Source organism: Lotus japonicus, chromosome 1, assembly GCF_012489685.1.
Source record: "Lotus japonicus ecotype B-129 chromosome 1, LjGifu_v1.2".
NCBI classification, from domain to species: domain Eukaryota; kingdom Viridiplantae; phylum Streptophyta; class Magnoliopsida; order Fabales; family Fabaceae; genus Lotus; species Lotus japonicus.
The window spans coordinates 113,010,455-113,027,881 of NC_080041.1; the positions used below are offsets into that span (position 1 = coordinate 113,010,455).

The following is a 17,427-nucleotide window of genomic DNA, read 5'->3' on the forward strand; positions in this document are numbered from 1 at the left end:
TTATAGAAGATCAACAATGAAAATGAAGAAGACAAGTGCAAGCAAGAAGTGCCAAACTACTTGTAGAAAAGCCAACCGAAGTACTCAAGGCCAACTCAATAAAGGTTATAATATGACATCATCTACAAGCATCATCTAAAGACTTCAAGAATCTGCAAAGCATCAAGCAATGTTTGAAAATCTCTTGAAAACAATGAAGAATAATCTTGTACATCCTGAATTCTTCTACTTCATACATCAACATGAAAGCATCATCTCGACTTCATTAGACATTCTGAGTTGTGCATCAAATATCTACTCTTATGCCTACAGTCTAAGTAAGCTGAAGAAGGGAAAATGTTGCAAAGGAATGTCTATGAGATAATGTCAATGTCAATCAACAAGCGTTACGATCTGACATCGTTTATACATTCCTGGTCTGATAAGCTAAAGCACACATGACAAATTCAAAATGTGCTATGACCTGGAAACATCTCTACAGTGAACCTATAATCCCTCTAGTCTAAGAGGTCATTACTTAAAGTTTGTATCGTCCAGAGACTCACCGTCTCATGACTACAAAGATCCAAGAAGTCATCATTTGATCTTCGTTCCTATGCTAAATGACTTTATCACAAGGAGAACCAAATGCAATGAAAGACTCAAGCAATCATAATAGAAATAGTTCATTTGAAGAAGCAACTAAAGCAAGCAATCGAAAACAACCAACTAAAGCAAAACACCTTGTTCACATGTGACTAGTTGAGCCTGACGAAAGTACAAATAAGAGCATAGAGCTATCACATCCACATAAAACTATGAAGTGTGTATATAAGCCGAAAGGAGAAATGTCCTATCAAGCGCTAGGGCTTTGAGTGTTAAAAGGCTATCTTATTAGCTTGAACATGATCAGGCCTCGTTTGGAAGAACTTATCTGATAGTATAAGCTCTTATACCAGTGTTTGGGAGAGCTTATGCAAACAGCTTATGACCTACCATAAGCTGTTTTGAGCTTATTTTCATAAGTTATTCAGAACAGCTTACGAAAAAGAGCTTATGCTTATATAAAGCTTATTTTCAATTTATTTCAATAAATATTTTAAAATAGCTTATGAATAATCTCTTATGACCGTAAGCGCTTAATTAAGCTGCGTTTCCAAAGGGGGCGCTTAATAGCTTATGAATAATCGTACATTTTTTTTATAGACAAATGTTATTATTAGTAAATTAGTCTCTGCGCAGGGTTCGAACAGTCGAGGACACATTATTTGTAGATAATTCCACTAGTTATTACTCCCTCCATCGTGTTAGGGTTTGCAGCTCAACCCCGAATTCATCGTCTTCACAAATCGTTTACTCTACGATTTCTTTTCGGAACAGTCTCCAAATCAAAAGTCATCGGCATCTGTCTTGCGATTCGGTAGGGTATTCTGCTGTGACCATGGTGATTTCGTGATGTTTCCTTTCTTCGCTTAGCAACTTGGTTACGTGTTTTTTAGGTGATAGGGATTGTGCTTGTGCCTGAAACTTCCAAGTGATGTTGGGAAATTGCGCAAGGGCTTTGAGTTTTGTTAAACTATGATATGAATTTCATAGTGATCCCATCTGATGGAAGTGCAAATAGTTTACTTCTTTGAAATGGATCATGCTTCTTATTTTACTTGTTATTCAATGGGTCAAGATTCGAGGCTACTGGTGACAATTTCTTTTGAATATTGCTTAAAGCTATATGAGCATCAACATGACAACTGTTATGACCAGAATCTAGAAACCATGGTCAATGGTCAAGCCCAGTAGGTTAGGGTTAGGGTTTGCCGCTCAACACAAATTCATCCTTGACACATATTGATTACTCAACAATTTCTTTTCAGTAACTCTCACAATCAAAAGTCAATGACATTGGTCTTGCAGGTTGCAATTTGGTAGGGTATTCTGTTTTAACCACAGTGTTCTCATGATGTTTACTTTCTTTGCTTAGGAACTTGTATGGTTCTGAATTTGACAGAAACCTCTGTTTCAAATGCCTGTCTTTGAATCTTTGATGCATGCTATGACTTTTGTGTTTGTGGTTACCTTGATTTGGTTACACGGTTTTTAGGTAACAGGGGTTGTGCCTGAAACTTCCAAGTGATGCTGGGAAAATGCGCAAGGGCTTTGAGTCATGTTCAACTATGATATGAATAACACAGTAACCCCCCACCTGATGGAAGTGGCAAATAGTTTTAAGACTTGAATTTAAGTATGAGTAGTCATCAGAGGATTTGGTGATTTTCATCTGTTCATGAATCTAGTTCCATTTTACTATATATATATACATATATCATTTTGCTTGCAATTGCACAGTCTGAGATAGGAGCTGTAAGGATATGCTGGTTGTTATATAGTTTTTAATTTGGAGGCTATGCAAACATTTGAGTACAATTGATATGTGATATCTGTATGTTATGACTTGAATTCCATAATCAAGTTCAATGAATTTTAGTTTTTTATCTTGCCTTTGTTTGAGCATAGAAATGACTATGAATTTTGTCCCAAAGTTGCCAAGAATGCATTGCCCTAGGACACAAGTCAGAATTTCTTGGGAAAGGGATGCTGCAACCCGGAGAGTAACATCTGATCTTGTTTTCCATGACATTTCTTATTGTCCATTAGCTTTAAGTGATTCATGACACTGTAGTTGTTTTGAATGTTCTTTGGGTGGAGTTTGATAACAAAACTCTCATTGCTCAAATTTGTTTGTAATTTCATATTTAGCTATAAGAACGGTTGTCATTCGTAGGTAATGCTTTGTTGTAAATAATTGTGACATTCGTAGGTAAAAGCTGATTCATGACATTTCTTACTGTCCATCAGCTTTAAGTGATTCATGACACTGTAGTTGTTTTGAATGTTCTTTGCGTGGAGTTTGATAACAAAACTCTCATTTATTGTGGTGTTTATTGCTTAAACTTCTTTTTTGGGTAAATTGCTTCAACTTTTGATTATGCAGACTTGATGCTTTGGTTTCTTTCCTCTATTGTTTTGTTCAAACTCTCCTGTCTCCCCCTTCTATTTCACATTTCGTTCAACCCCACCTATATTATGTTTTTTCATGATGTAATTACAGGTGTAACTACTTTCTGTACATACAAACTTACGCAGAAGTACAATTGATACAATTTCAGATTGATAAATGAAGCATATTGTAAAGATTTTGACTATGATAATGGCCATTACTGCTTTATGGGCTGGCCTTCTACAAGTTTCTATGATTCCACGCAGTCATACTTGGTTGGTAGGTATTCATGTCATCAAATGGCTGATTTTATTTTTTCAATATTTACTTGTTTTTTGGTACAAAATATTTTTGGGGGAGGGGAGGCTTTTCTGCTACAAATACAATGGCATGCAGTAGGCCTTGATGAATGCTTAAAGCAGTGTCGAAGAACCTTGGCTTTACAAGCAAAGTGCTTTGATCTTCAACAGCTGAATTCACAGGATCTGACAATGCCTTGTTTCTGTCCTCTGCAGCTACCGATCTATTTTGTTGTGTCTTTAGGGTGTTATGGTCTATTAATGGTTGGAGTTGGTCTGATGAATTTTCCTACATGTCCTCAAGAAGCCCTCTTGTTGCAGAAGGTATCTGCTGCTACTTCTGTTTATTAGAGATTGCATTGTTATATAATGATCCAATGATTTTGTGCTTATCTTGTGTGATGTGTCTATGGAGTATTGATGTTGCCACTTGCCAGTGTACGCATGTGAAGTTTACTCTCTTGCACAATTGTTTTTGCATTTAAATAATTTCAGGTCTGTAAAGATAATATTATGTTTAATTCCTACATACTTATTTTGGATAAAATTAGCTATTACTGAGGTTAAAAAGTTCTAATAGAAAGGGCAAGATATCCTTGTAGTAGTAATATTACTACAGAGAAGGAAAAAATTGAAGGGGAAATACAGAAAGTTGGATGGACAACCAGTACCAAAAATGAGGTAATGACAAGTTTCCTAAAAACCATATCAAAGAAGGCTCCTCAGACATTTTAACTTTAGTCTTTTTTTCTACCTGTCAATTTTTGTTCCTTTATAATTCACTTTTTTTTTTCTGTGGAAATTTTTCTACTTTTTTTATTATATTGAAATGTTTTCTATGAAATAAGAAGTCAGAGACTGCACTAGGGTGGCCCAGAATTTAAAGCATGGAGCTTGAGTCATAGTTGTTCTTTGCTACATGTCTGTACCTTTTACGCTTCGTTTTTTGTGTCAATGAGTTATTGAAGAAAGAGGAAAGAGGGAACTAGATTAGTGATAGTGCTCTCACCCTCGTATGGCAGAAGTTGGATTGTGGAAAGAGAAGGGATAATACTTGGGAACCCTTCGTTGATGAGAAGAGATAGGCTAAAGTCAGCTCTTTTGTTTCATTATTCCATTTTTACTCCTGATATATATTATTTCTATTTTTATAGTTATATGATTTGGATAAAGCTGACATTTCATACAAAAATATACTCTTTCCATTCTCTATTCAATCACTCAATGGGAGAGATAGTGCACGCCATGCTTTCTATTCTCTTTCTCTTATATTTTCTATCATAAAGAACAACCTACAAAATCTACTATTTTTGTCACCTCTTTTTCTCTACTCATCTTCTTTATTTCTCTCATAAACCAAACTAAGGATTACCGCTGGAGTTGGCACTATTTTGTTGCCAGGATCACACTCTTCCCTCACGGTGAACATTTTGATTAGAAACTGTTGGTGCAGAATCCAGACTGGACATAGATCGCACTGTCCTATTTAAGAAGGGGGGGGGGGGGGGGGGGGGGAGGAAAAAGAGTGCATTTGATGAAGATCATCAAGGAACCAACTCACATCTTGTTCCCTTGTGCATTTTAGTAAGACCTCTTCATATGTTTGTGGAAAGTAAATGTTATCAGCTATACAGAAACCTATTTTAACTGAAATAAGGGTTTCACAGTCCCAATGTATGAGTTCTTTACCACTGTTCCATTGCCACTGAATCTTCTGGTAATCCCAAATCTTTAGTCTGTTCAAATAGTTGTTTTCAATTGTCATATTGAGTAGCCAATTTTATCCTCATGAATGCTTCTTAAAGTAGATCGCTTCGAGTACATTATTATATTTTAGCCTAATGCTGGATTCATAGTTAGTAGTGTTACTATTGAGATAAGTTTTGCCGTTTGTGGCATGTCTCCAAACAATCTTGTATACTTTGTTTCTTTTCAGGACATTGTAGAGGCCAAGGAATACCTGATGCAAAGAGGAGTTAATGTCAGTACCATTTGAGGTGGTCTGTAGATCTTCCAGGGGTGAGAAGGGTTTTTGGCCTTTTACATTGTACACAAAACACGAGTGTGAGCTGCTTTGGATTTCGACTAATGAGATTTACTTTTTCTACTTCGATCAATTGATTGCTTTTATCTCTTAATGGTTATTTTATGTTATCTGTTAACGTCTAATATCATGCTTGCATGCCCGCGTTCATATAGTAAGCATTAGCATAAACATATATTGAATCAAAAAACATAATTTATTAAAAGAGAAATTAGATCCTAATTGCATCATAGTAAATCTAAAGTGCAACTATCAAGGAATAGAATTAAGGGAACTATTCAGACATGGTCACAAATCTAAGGTAGCTAATCAAATAGAAGAATAGTTGGTATAAGAAGAAGTCTCATCTTTGGACTTGGACCGGAAGATGATGGTGAATTGAGTCATCGACGGTAGTGATGTAACCTTCGTCGACGACAATGGTTGTGCGGTAACTATCATTGAAGGTTTGATGTTCATAGGTCTTGAATATCCTCGAATCTTGGCCTGAATGACAAGAGGTGGTTCTCCGTTAGAGGAGAATATGGCAATTGTGATATTAGAACTATTAGGTGGCTCTATAAATAACAATTTCATTGTAACATTTCATCATCTTTTCATTTTTTTTTTTTTTTTAATAATGATAGACCATTGGCTCAAGTATTCTTTCTCTCCGTTTCCTCTTGTCTGGGACCACGTGGAAGGGATTTATGTCCCTGATTTTTCTTGCATGGTACGAGCTAAAACAATGGAGCTCGTCACTTCCGCCGCCGTTGTGCTATGATTGTTACCTCTGACCTTCTTGCTGTCAAGGTTTCAAGCGTTGTTCATCTCCTTCATCTTCATCTTGTTCTATTATGAAGCAAGCATCATTTGTGAAGGTAGAAGATACAAATTTTGTCATGCATTCTTTGATTCCTCCTTCCCTTGCATCCTCTGATTCTTCCATAGAAGAAACAATTTCTTAGAAGATTCTTAATGATTCGTCACTTTCTTGCTTCATCGATAGAAAATCCAATTTTTCAACGTAAAAACCAACGATAAATCCTTTCACTTTTGGGACTTTTAGCAAGGGTTTCATCTTCAATTTTTGCACCGCCATTGAATATGGTGTTGTTGCGCTCGCACACGGATTTTCTTCCATTCTATTCCCTAAAATATTTCAAAGGCAATAGATGCTGTCTTGAGAGTTATGGAAGCCATGACCCAGTCCCCAAAACTGATGTTATAAATGATTCTAATTTGTCCCTCAATTGGAATACCCATCTGATAGATATAGGCATAAAGACAAGATCTTTGTAATTTGATGAGTGTAATTTGAATCCTCCTCTTGATGAGGAAAAGTATTTTTATGTATGGCTCGGCTAGTATTTTTTTTTTAATTCAATTTTCATGCACTGTAAAAAGAGTTTTACATTTTCAATGAATTATCTCAAGTACATGAGTAACATGACCATAGAGCTTATCCAGTAAAAAATATTTTAGAAGAAAACAAATATTGATGACTAAGATTTCTCTCAAGTGGTCGTGCACTTAAGATCAGGGCGGGATCCACTTGTATAAGAGCATCTCCAATGCTAGTTCTTATTTCTTAGTTCTTAGCACTATTCATGTGGGCCCGTACTGCCACATGTGCTTAAGCAACTCTATGCAGATTTTGCTCCAACCATGAGTTCTTAGTTCTTAGTTCTTAGCACTATTCATTTGGTCACACAATATCATTATAGTAGTAATATTTTTTACTTTCATATAATTTTGATTTAAATTTAAATGCTAATTCAATATTTAAATTAAATGAATTGATGAATGAGAGAGAAAAAAATTAACTTTTCATGCTAAGAACTCAAAAAGTAAAACATCTTATATAAGAACCTAGTTCTTATTTTTAAGAACTAAGAACTCCACGTCATCTCCTCCAATGGTTAAGAACTCAGTTCTTAACTCAAAAATAAGAACTAAGAACCTTGCATTGGAGATGCTCTAAGGAGAGGGGCAATTGCCCCCACATCAATTTCATTTTTTATTAATACTATACTATATTACTATTCTATAATATATCAAATTGCCCACAAAATAATAAGTGCCCTGTAACTTTACAATTTTACTTATAATATTGTATATTCATTGATATATTTGCTTTTGAAGTTGGCTTTGACACTACCGGTTGCAACTATATCGGCTGAAAGGATTTTTTTTCTGCTATGAATATTATTAAGAATCGAATGTAAAATCATATGGGGAAATAATTGTTGAACGACTGCTTAGTTACCTTTCATTCTGGTAATCGACTCCTTGTCATGTTTTTTTCTTTTTTTTTTAATTCCTTCTCATAATTTTTAGTGTAGGCTGAGTTCAATAAATTGATAATCCAGGTGGGACTAACTAACCACTCATGTACAAGTTAGCTTTACTTTGAAAGAAAAATCGACTACGAATACTAGCCTAATTTTTGGAGAGAACATTGTACTTAACATGGAATTAGCAATCACCTTTGGTCATTTTGAATGAAATCTACATTTTGGCTTGAGTTTGTTATTCCACCATAACTGGTTTCTGCATATGTCCAATAAACAATAATAAGCACATAAGTATGGAGAATGAAAAGAACAAAAAGATAAAGCCACTATACTCTTTTTTCTTGTCTTTTAAGTTTTTACTTTCTGGAGTAGAAATAACACTAGTATCATTAATTAAAACATCCATCTGGGGGAAGGAGAAGAATGAAGAACAGTTTGCCTGGATCTGTTTGGAATTGGATGCTCTGAGCTGTTACGTTTCATGATTGAGGACACAGTGGGGCTCAAAAAGTCATTATTGCTTCTCTGAGATGTTGCACCTTGTGAGTACATCTTCTTCACACGCATGAAGCTCCTCTGAGTTTCCACTGTCATCCCGCGAGCAACTTGGCTCCTTTGTGTAGCACCCCATCTATTGTAACTAACACAACTCTGGCTTCTTCCTACTTGTTGAAACTTCAACTCTCTGGGGCTTGTATAGTTGCGACTCTCCGCAGTTTCTGCAGAGTACATTGTCTCTCCTTCACTACTATATCCATTGTGCATCTCAAGCGCATCCTTGGGAGACGAACTAGACTGAACCTCGCTTAGAGCGCCATTAACAGAACCTGTTGAGGAAACTTCTGCGGTGTGTGTTCCCAGTCTTCTGTCCTGGTTTTGTTCTCGTTGTAGCTGGTTGTTGGGAAGAGGTTCTTTGGCGAAATTTTCAGCAGACTCCGGATGCGGTGCTTTGGATGATTGAGGAAAAACAGCAGGTTTTGCAATCTTTGGAGGAAAATTGATGTCCAAAAGCGGTATTTGTGTATTTTCTTTCCTTCTCAGTGGAACAGAAGTTACTCTAGGTGATTCATAAATTTCTGGAGTGGGAATTCCCTGTACATGTGCAGCATTGGGGTTATTGATCAAGCTTTCTTCTTCAACAATGTTGGTAACAGCAGCGCAGCTTGGTCCCTGATCCCTTGTCTTAGCGACATTGTTTGACGAAGATGAGGTGGTGCCCTCATTATCAGCCTCTGTTGACTTGAAAACCTGCCGCTGCGTGAAGGAAGCACATGAATGTTCACTCTTCGGGGTGTTAGACATCAAGCGAATGAGCGGTAGTTTCGGCTTGTTAAGCTCGTCAAGATTCCCTTCCCAGTGCTGGTTTAACCAATCACATATGACCGGAATCGGTATACCAAATTGCATAGGGAGATCCTTCTTCCAAGAGGAGGAAGACGATGAAGAAGTTGAAGATGATTTGGTGTTTGGTGATGTCGCTAATTTCATAGGATCACAAATCATAAAAGCTAGATTGCCGTGAACATCGAAACCTGCAGAACCTGGACTCCAATGAATCCCATCAGTTGACAGTTTTATGAGATTGTCAGTGGCTATGACAACCTTTCCTTCACCAACAGTGAGCTCCTGTTTTTCAGTGTAGCCTAAAAGATAAACTACACTTCCCAGATCCAGATTCGTTCTACAACAGGTCTTTAAGTAGTGAGGGCTCTGACCCTGTGCATTTGATTCTCCATCCACGTCATCTAAACCGACAATTGTAAGATCTAATACAGAACTTGTAATGAAAAACCTGAAACCAAGTAAAAAATATTAACCTTTAGGTTGAGATATCACCAAAGATGCTGCTCCGAAGCAGTGAAACCGCATCAGTTAATGCAGTGAAGAAGTCACGTGTATCATACAAATAAATTATATGACCAAAGTCATGAATAAAGTTAGATCATGATGTGGATTTAGTCATAAAAAGTATGCAGAGCATAATGTCATCCCAAGAGATGTAGTGGAATTTGAAATAAACCAATCTAAGTGACAGAACACAAGTTACAGAACCATAAAATCTTAAATTATAAAAAAATGAATGAGAAACAATATTTAAAAAGGGTAAATGGTGCTGGCCTACAAAGAAGTTTTATGTATCTACAAACTAAAACGGGCATTTGGAGCTTAAGACATTAGACATGCAACTAGTAAGTGTTGGCTGAAGTTTCAGAATGCTAAGTCTGAACTGAAATGCTAAAATATCAGATACATGATGCCAGAAATATAGTGCTCTTCTATTGTTCTATCACTAAACATTTTTGCCATTATGATTAATAAAGGCTTAAATATGTTTCTTTTTTATCTGGTACATAATTTTGTGGTGTTATTTCAATATATTTTTTATACCTGAAAATATGATGATTTTTGTAATTAGTCTCTCTTTAAATTTTTCTTCATTTTCGTACTCCAAAAGTACATAAATCATGTTCTTTTGGTCACTAAAAGCACCTCCATGAGGGACCAAAACACACTCTTTTTGTCACATATATAGTGACTACTATATGTCACTAAAATGGAAAAAAAAAGAGGGACTACAGCGAAAAGGTCGTATTTTCAAGGACCAAAAACACAGTAAGCCATCAAATAAAATATGAGTAGAAAGTTTATATTGTAGAATAACTTTCTCAGTCTTGCAGCTAAGATCAAGAATAGAAAGATTACACATTAGAATTTCTGTAGATTCAAGGTATATTAAAGAACACATTTTTAAGTTACTAATGAGTAATGACAATAGTTTCTGAAATAAAAGAAAACTCATGTAAGTGTCATGCAAAACAAAATAAAAAATAGTACTATGGGAGTATCTACTCCTTCCATAATCCATACATATACAAATACTAGGCCATGTATGGTTATTTTTCCCAATTTGGAAATTTGTTGTCAACATTTCTGCCTTTGTTGTCAAACTTGTGCCGTCACAGTTCCATTCATGGAAACAAAGATAAACAAACTTTTACACCCAATAACACAACTTCTTTTTTCAGCTTTTTCCAATTTGAAATTGGGGAAGTTCGGTTTGCAGTTTGCACTCACACGAACGGAAATCCAAACATACATTGTCACTAAGTATTTTAAAAATGCACTGCCATACACAACTATATAGCTATACACATAACAGCTCACATGAAAATGCAAATAACTTTTTACTGACTAGAGAATCATATCAGGCCGCAGATGTGTTATTAGATTATTGACTTCAATTGCCCGAACGGGATTAGTCTTGCCCTCAAATGGGGGTTAGGAGTTAGGACACCTGGGCGAAAGACCAAAATAAGATTATTGACACACAAGGCAACATTTACATCAATCTTGAATTACTATTTTGGTCTGCTAAAGCCAGATAGTTTAAACCATAAATTAAATAAATTCAAAGTTTCAAAGTAAATATCTCAGACTCCATACTTCAGCAGTTGGTGGTTCTATCCAATTGCTAGTAGGACAGAGTGTTAAAGAGCGGATATCACGGCACCATAGTGCTATAGCGTAGTGCTCTAAGGGTTTACCGCTATTTTCCGCTTTGAGGGCTTAAAATAGCGGATTTTTGGCTTTCCACTATTTTTCGCGATCCGCGATTAACAACACTGGTAGGCGGAGATGGTGAGGGTACGCTAGGCAGTACTGAAGTGAAAATACATATTCGAGGATGTAAATATGTGAATATGAAGCAGCAACAACAACATAATATACCTTAACAAATAGAAGTGGAATTGCATGATAATGCTTCACATCACATTACCTTCTAGAAGAAATAAACATTATTTTAGCAATTGCTATTCCTACTCTACATATATATCCTAAATATATAAGGCAACTAATATTAGGCACAAACTGCCATACAAAGAAAACGCGGGCCCGGCCCGTTTCTCGCCCGAAAGAACCACACAAAGTCTGAACTTGAACCCTAGTTTCCATCAAGCAGAAGCAAGACGAACCATCTTGACGAGAAAAATAGAACCCGACACGGTCTAAACCCCGTAGTGAATGTAATAGAAGAGTTACAGTCCAGTTCCCCCGCTTTCTCCCTTCTCGACCAGACAAAGGAGATATGAATTTAATTCAGGCGGGTAACCAAACATTTTCAAACTTCACTGAGTTGCAGACATATAGAAAGTCAACAAAGGAAGAGTATGAAGCATGTGTTTAAGAATATGCTGTACCAATGAAACTGCTGGAAAGAAAGATATTGTGTAACCAGAGAGTTTTGAAACAAACCAAAGATGTGCTAATATAGTGTTTCAATCTAAACATTTAGAAATGAATTTCACTCCAACAGTCCCACATTAACTGAATAGCTTCCTAGCCTCTAGAAATAAACCCCAAAGCTAACCAGCTTCTACCTCAATTGGGGTTTAATCCTCCACTATTGTACATAACTCCCTCTCCTACCTAGCTGTTACCCCTTTCCCCTCCCATAAATATATCAAATGCACAAAAATCAGACTACCCACAAAAAAAAGATGAAAGATTTATTCTATTTTCTACCATTTTTTTATAAAAATGTGACAATAATTTCAGCTAGCAAAATGAAATCACTGCATAATACACAAATAGGGTACCTCTGAGGAACAAGAGTAGCAGCGACACCATTGTGAAGCCGGATCTCGGCGCTTCCGGCGGTGACCACGGAGGGGAGATTGGCATGTGTGGTCAAAAGCAGGTTCCGGTGGATCAAGAATCCGGTGCCGGAGACTCCATTAGCAGCCGTGGAGGTGATTGTGGCCATGGCTTGGCCTTTTCCGGAGCAAATAGCACCTTTCATTCTCTCAGACTTGCTCACTCCTCTACAGAAACACCATGTTTCTCTGAGACCACCCATGGCTAAATGTGGCTCAGAGGAGTAATGAGTGTCTTCAAAAGCTTGGATCTAGTCAATGCAGCAATGGAGTTCGAAGATCATGGGTGACAGTGAAGAGAGAAAACTGTAAGAGATTTTGAGTTATCCTAGGACTTATGATAATGTCTTTGTGAAATTTAAGACATGGGAGAATGAAAATGTTTCTAAGACATGGAAAATGGTGGTGGATTGGGACCAAGTAGCTTGTAGCTGCTGAAATGGAACATGAATGTATGCTTCTAAAGCTTGATAAGAAAATGGGTATCTAAGGGGAGTTGGGTTTGGGGCCTCCCCTATGGGGCTGCGCGCCCCACCTTTTTTTTTTTAAACCCAAAAGTGCCCTACGGAAAGGTACTTTCCGTATTCAATTTAACTGAATACGGAAAGGTACTTTCCGTATTATATTTTGATGACTACGGAAAGGTATTTTCCGTATTTAACTCTGACAGGATTCCCCCTTTTTCCACCATTACTCCTCCCTCACCAACCTTCACCAACCCCTCACCAGCCCCCCTGAACCTCCTCAATGCCTCCAGACCACCCTCTCTCTCACCCTCTCCTACCTCACTTTCATTCCCAAGCTCTCCACCACCATCCACTCCTTCATTTCCCAAGCTCTCCACCACTACAACAAGTGTTGTAGTAGAGGTAAGTCTATGTGTTTATTTGTTGTTATTTTGTAGGATTAAGTAGTGGAAGTAGTTAGATTAAGTAGTTTAAGTAGTTAGAAGGATGAGTTTTTGAATTCTGAGTCGTGATATAATACGGATTGTTATCTTCCGTATTGAATATGGAAAGGTACTTTCCGTATTCAGTATGGAAAGTAACAATCCGTATTCGGTATGGAAAGTATATTTCCGTATTGAGTATGGAATGTAACTTTCCGTATTCTCTTCCAGGGATGACAGATTCATTTTTCTTTGGTGAGTCACAATTGATTGAAGCTGGATTTCACAATGGTCAACCTGAAGAGGCCACTACAGAGGTGCCACCACCAGCATTTGTGCCCCCGTGTATAAGTATAGATGTCTCGCATTTATTTGCCACTGATCAGGTATTCTTTGAACATATTTTTGCATTGTTTTGAGAGTGTAATATATCAATTCTTATTATGTCTTGATCACCCTTGTAATCAATTCTTATTATTATAACAGATTTTCCCTACCCGTGATGATCTTATCAATTGAGTTCATGGAATTGCGATTGAAAATGGATATGTTACGTTGATCACAAAGTCAGATTATGGTGGGAATGGAAGCAGAAAAGCTTATGTCATGTTGGGGTGCGAGAAGCATGGTAAATATGTTCCTTATAGAGACCCTGACCTTGTTGAAGGGACGAGATCACAAAAGACAGGTTGTCCTTTTAGACTAAAAGGACGACCTAGGAAAAATGGCATAGATAGAGATTGGCGGCTAAAGGTGATGGAAGGTATACACAACCATGAACCAGCTAGGTCACTACTTGGGCACAATTTTGTTGGTCGTCTAAAACCCGGAGAGAAGGAGCAAGTGGGAAAAATGACAAGGAGTTGGGTTCCACCGAGAAAGATGTTGTTGACTTTGAAGGAAAACAATCCTTCAAACTTGACTACCATATCTCAGATTTATGGTGTTTGCAAGAGGTTAAGAAAATCCCTCCGCGGGGGATTGACAGAAATGCAACACTTGTTGAAGAAGTTGGACGGTGACAAGTATGTCCACTTTGAAAGACATGAGCCTGGATCGGAAGTCATTAGGGATGTATTTTGGGCTCATCCAAATGCTATCAAACTGTTCAACACATTTCCATATGTAGTGATTATGGATTGCACATACAAGACAAACAAATATGCAATTCCCTTGCTTGAGATTGTTGGACTGACTTCCACAGATAAGACATACTCCATAGCCTTTTGCTACATTGTTAATGAGGGCACAGATGACTACGTTTGGGCACTGGAGTGTATGAAGTCTCTATTAGCTGATTAAGCCATGTTGCCTAAGGTGATTGTTACTGACAGAGATCTTGCCTTATTGAGTGCTGCTAAGCAAAGCCTTCCTAACACTACACATTTATTATGCTTGTGGCACATCAACAAGTGTGTTTTGGCAAAGTGCAAACTCTATGTTGGCACAGATGATTTTGCTGAGTTGGTTATGATGAAGTGGGCAGAGGTGGTGGATGCTGCAACAGTTGAAGAATTTGAAGTGAAATGGATGCAATTGTTTAATATGTGCAAGGCAAAATACAGCAACTTTACCTCCTATTGTTCTACTACATGGTTGGTTCACAAGGAGAAATTCGCCAAGGCATGGACAAATCATGTGATGCACTTTGGAACAACAACAAGTAACAGGTAAAAAAATTACATGAGCTTAATTTATGCGTTGTTTGTTCATTTGATAGATTGTTGTTAATAAGATATCTATTTGTTGTTTGCAGGGCTGAGGGTGCACATGCCAGTTTGAAGAAGATGTTACGGGATTGCAAGGGTGACCTGGCCACTTCATGGGATGCGTCGCATAGTTTGACATGTAATCGACATACTGAAATATTAGCATCGTTTGAGCGCAGTATTCACAGAATTGATCACATTTTCATGTTCTCATTTTACACAAATATTAGAGGATTTGTGTCAAACAAATTCCTGCAGCTCATCGACGATGAACATATAAGAATGAAGTCCTACGGCGGATGCGATTGCTTGTTGAGAGAGACTCATGGACTACCTTGCGGTTGTGAACTTGCAGGTCACCGGTCAACCACTCTCTTGTCAATTAATTCTATTTGTTATTGAAAGAAACACTTTTGTGAACTTGCAGGTTATGAAAGAATTCCATATGAGTCAATTCATCCATTCTGGAAGAGACTGAGTTGGGAGCATGTACCTGAACCTGTTGCAGATACTACCAACAACCATATTTGCGGCATGAACCATGGAGATATGCAACCAGAAGTTGAGGCATTGACACATTATTTCAGTTCTTTGGATACTGGAGGGCAGAGTATGGTAAGGAGGAAGCTTCAAGCGATCTATTGTCCTGAAAGCAGTTCACTTTGTACTCCTGCGGTTAAGATAAGGTCCAAGCGCACTCTTAAGGCGAATGAGAAAATACCACCTAAGAATAAAGCAATAGGATCCTTGACTCGTGATCTTTCAGGTTTTGAACATGTTGATAGGGAGATCAGAGAGGCAAAGAAGGTTTCACAACCACCAAAGAAGAAGAAGCGTGTGAAGAAGTCTGATACAAGCTATTTCATGGGTCATTTTCCAGCCTTTTTCCACCCATATATACAAACAGTTCAGAATGTTGAGGATGATGGTAACTGTGGCTATAGAGCCGTTGCTGCATTACTCGGACTACCATCAGGTGAGGAAAGTTGGTCATGGGTTAGGGCAGCGTTGATAGAAGAACTTGAACGACACAGAGGGTTGTATGATGAAATGTGGTCCAGACATGTGGTTAATGCCTTACATTCCCGACTCACTCTTCCTCCTGGTGATCCGGCTACCGAGGATAAATGGATGCAACTGCCAGAGATGGGATACCTTGTAGCAACCAGGTTCCAAGTGGTTTTCATATCCATCTCCTCTACGGGTTGTTGGTCATACCTTCCACTAAGAGGAGAAGGTCCACCGGATGTACATCCTGTTATAGCTGTTGGTCATGTGATTAATCACTTTGTACAGGTATTTTTTGATTGAGTACACTAATATCCAATTGGTGAATTGATTTGTTGTATTTGCAAGTTATCTAATTTTATTGTTATTCTCTATAATGTAGCTCCATCTAACTCCTGGACATTCTATGCCGCCAATTGCTCTCCAGTGGGAACGGTATGTTGATCCTACATCAGTAAGCTGGTGCGCCCCATATGGTACACGTTTAGGAAGATTCACATCAGAATTCGAAGCTTGGCTTGTTACTTTTGGTGTTCCTCTTATTCACCAAAGCTATGTAGACATCACCTCAGATTGACACCACACTTTTGTGTGATATTCATTTGTAAACGCTCTGTAATATTAATCTGATGGGCCTTGCCTTTATGATGTTCATTTGTTGCTTTTAATAATATTAATTTGATGGTCATTGTTATATTGATGGGCCTTATTATTTTGAATCAGCATCAGGGATAATTAACATAGACAACCACTCTGTCATCAAAGTCCTGTCATTTTCATCCACCCCATCATCAGAGTCCTGTCATTTCCAACCACCCCATCATCAGAGTCCTGTCATTTCCAACCACCCCATCATCAGAGTCTTGTCATTTTCATCCACTAAATGACGAACTTGAAACCTGACATTACTATCTACCACCAACCAACCCCAACCACACTTGTATTATCCACCAAACACCATAAATCTTTTGACCATTCTGCTATAAATCTCTCTGGGTTCTTTATTCTTCTTCATCCTTTTCTTCATGTCTTGCTTTCGAAGATAAAAAAAACAATGGAACAAGACTGGGATGCATTAGTCCGCCGTTGCAAACGTCAAGGCAGCACTTCTAGCAGCTCTCGTCCTCTCATTCCTGGGCCAGCTGGCGCCGTCCAGGCTGCCATGTATGGGCGTAGATCCAACCCTAACACACTACTCATTCCGACCCAAGAATTTGTGAGGCGTGCGCTCGAAGACAGATCAACCGAAACCGATCCTGATTTCAATTCAAATGCTTGGCTTACAGCCCTGCAATTGGTGGAATCTGCCACTCCGCTGGGCACAATCACAACGAATGTTGAGAGAGTAGAGAGTGTTGTTGCTGTTATTAAATCATGCACTCCCAATGGTTTCGGAGATGCCAAAGTTACCCTCAAGGTATTTGCTCGCTTTTGTCCAGCTTCTTTAACCGTCAATTTGTTGTCTCATTTTCTCTCACGATTGCATTGATTTAGGACCCTACGGGCACCGTTGACGCTAGCGTCCATCGCAAGGCCTTCACTGACGGGGAATTTAGGAATGTCATAACTGTTG

The 17,427-nt window shown here is 38.0% G+C and overlaps 3 protein-coding genes across 7 annotated transcripts; 2 read left to right on the forward strand and 1 right to left on the reverse strand.

Annotated features, from left to right (window-relative positions):
- Nucleotides 1–1,242: 1,242 nt before the first annotated feature.
- Nucleotides 1,243–5,390, forward strand: LOC130729375 (dolichol-phosphate mannose synthase subunit 3-like). Of its 5 annotated transcripts, none has more exons than XM_057581115.1 (5): nucleotides 1,257–1,399; nucleotides 2,078–2,218; nucleotides 3,144–3,253; nucleotides 3,490–3,597; nucleotides 5,210–5,390. In XM_057581115.1, the coding sequence occupies exons 3-5, from the start codon at nucleotides 3,152–3,154 to the stop codon at nucleotides 5,267–5,269; spliced, it is 270 nt and encodes an 89-aa protein (XP_057437098.1). In that variant the 5' UTR covers nucleotides 1,257–1,399; nucleotides 2,078–2,218; nucleotides 3,144–3,151; the 3' UTR covers nucleotides 5,270–5,390. The 5 variants fall into 5 exon arrangements, with proteins under 5 accessions (XP_057437094.1, XP_057437095.1, XP_057437098.1 ...); XM_057581113.1 differs by having other exon boundaries at nucleotides 1,258–1,399; nucleotides 3,086–3,253; XM_057581111.1 differs by lacking the exon at nucleotides 2,078–2,218 and having other exon boundaries at nucleotides 1,243–1,399; nucleotides 3,086–3,253.
- Nucleotides 5,391–7,532: 2,142 nt separating this feature from the next.
- On the reverse strand, nucleotides 7,533–12,713 carry LOC130729376 (uncharacterized). Its single transcript, XM_057581116.1, has 3 exons — nucleotides 12,192–12,713; nucleotides 8,033–9,385; nucleotides 7,533–7,849 (listed from the first exon to the last, which is right to left on the reverse strand). Exons 1-3 carry the CDS (start codon nucleotides 12,449–12,451, stop codon nucleotides 7,792–7,794), a joined length of 1,671 nt encoding a protein of 556 aa, XP_057437099.1. The 5' UTR covers nucleotides 12,452–12,713; the 3' UTR covers nucleotides 7,533–7,791.
- Nucleotides 12,714–14,437: 1,724 nt separating this feature from the next.
- LOC130729378 (uncharacterized) lies at nucleotides 14,438–16,833 on the forward strand. Its single transcript, XM_057581117.1, has 4 exons — nucleotides 14,438–14,807; nucleotides 14,894–15,201; nucleotides 15,274–16,142; nucleotides 16,237–16,833. Exons 1-4 carry the CDS (start codon nucleotides 14,443–14,445, stop codon nucleotides 16,429–16,431), a joined length of 1,737 nt encoding a protein of 578 aa, XP_057437100.1. The 5' UTR covers nucleotides 14,438–14,442; the 3' UTR covers nucleotides 16,432–16,833.
- Nucleotides 16,834–17,427: the final 594 nt, after the last annotated feature.

Excerpts from the sequence above, each read along its gene's own strand:
- LOC130729375 (XM_057581111.1), top strand. The coding sequence starts at position 3,152 with ATGAAGCATATTGTAAAGATTTTGACTATGATAATGGCCATTACTGCT. Across the intron at positions 3,254-3,489 it reads CACGCAGTCATACTTGGTTG|CTACCGATCTATTTTGTTGT; the intron begins GTAGGTATTCAT and ends TGTCCTCTGCAG. Across the intron at positions 3,598-5,209 it reads AAGCCCTCTTGTTGCAGAAG|GACATTGTAGAGGCCAAGGA; the intron begins GTATCTGCTGCT and ends GTTTCTTTTCAG.
- LOC130729376 (XM_057581116.1), bottom strand. The coding sequence starts at position 12,451 with ATGGGTGGTCTCAGAGAAACATGGTGTTTCTGTAGAGGAGTGAGCAAG. Across the intron at positions 9,386-12,191 it reads GCTACTCTTGTTCCTCAGAG|GTTTTTCATTACAAGTTCTG; the intron begins GTACCCTATTTG and ends ACTTGGTTTCAG. Across the intron at positions 7,850-8,032 it reads CCAATTCCAAACAGATCCAG|AAACCAGTTATGGTGGAATA; the intron begins GCAAACTGTTCT and ends GGACATATGCAG.
- LOC130729378 (XM_057581117.1), top strand. The coding sequence starts at position 14,443 with ATGTTGCCTAAGGTGATTGTTACTGACAGAGATCTTGCCTTATTGAGT. Across the intron at positions 14,808-14,893 it reads GGAACAACAACAAGTAACAG|GGCTGAGGGTGCACATGCCA; the intron begins GTAAAAAAATTA and ends TGTTGTTTGCAG. Across the intron at positions 16,143-16,236 it reads TGATTAATCACTTTGTACAG|CTCCATCTAACTCCTGGACA; the intron begins GTATTTTTTGAT and ends TCTATAATGTAG.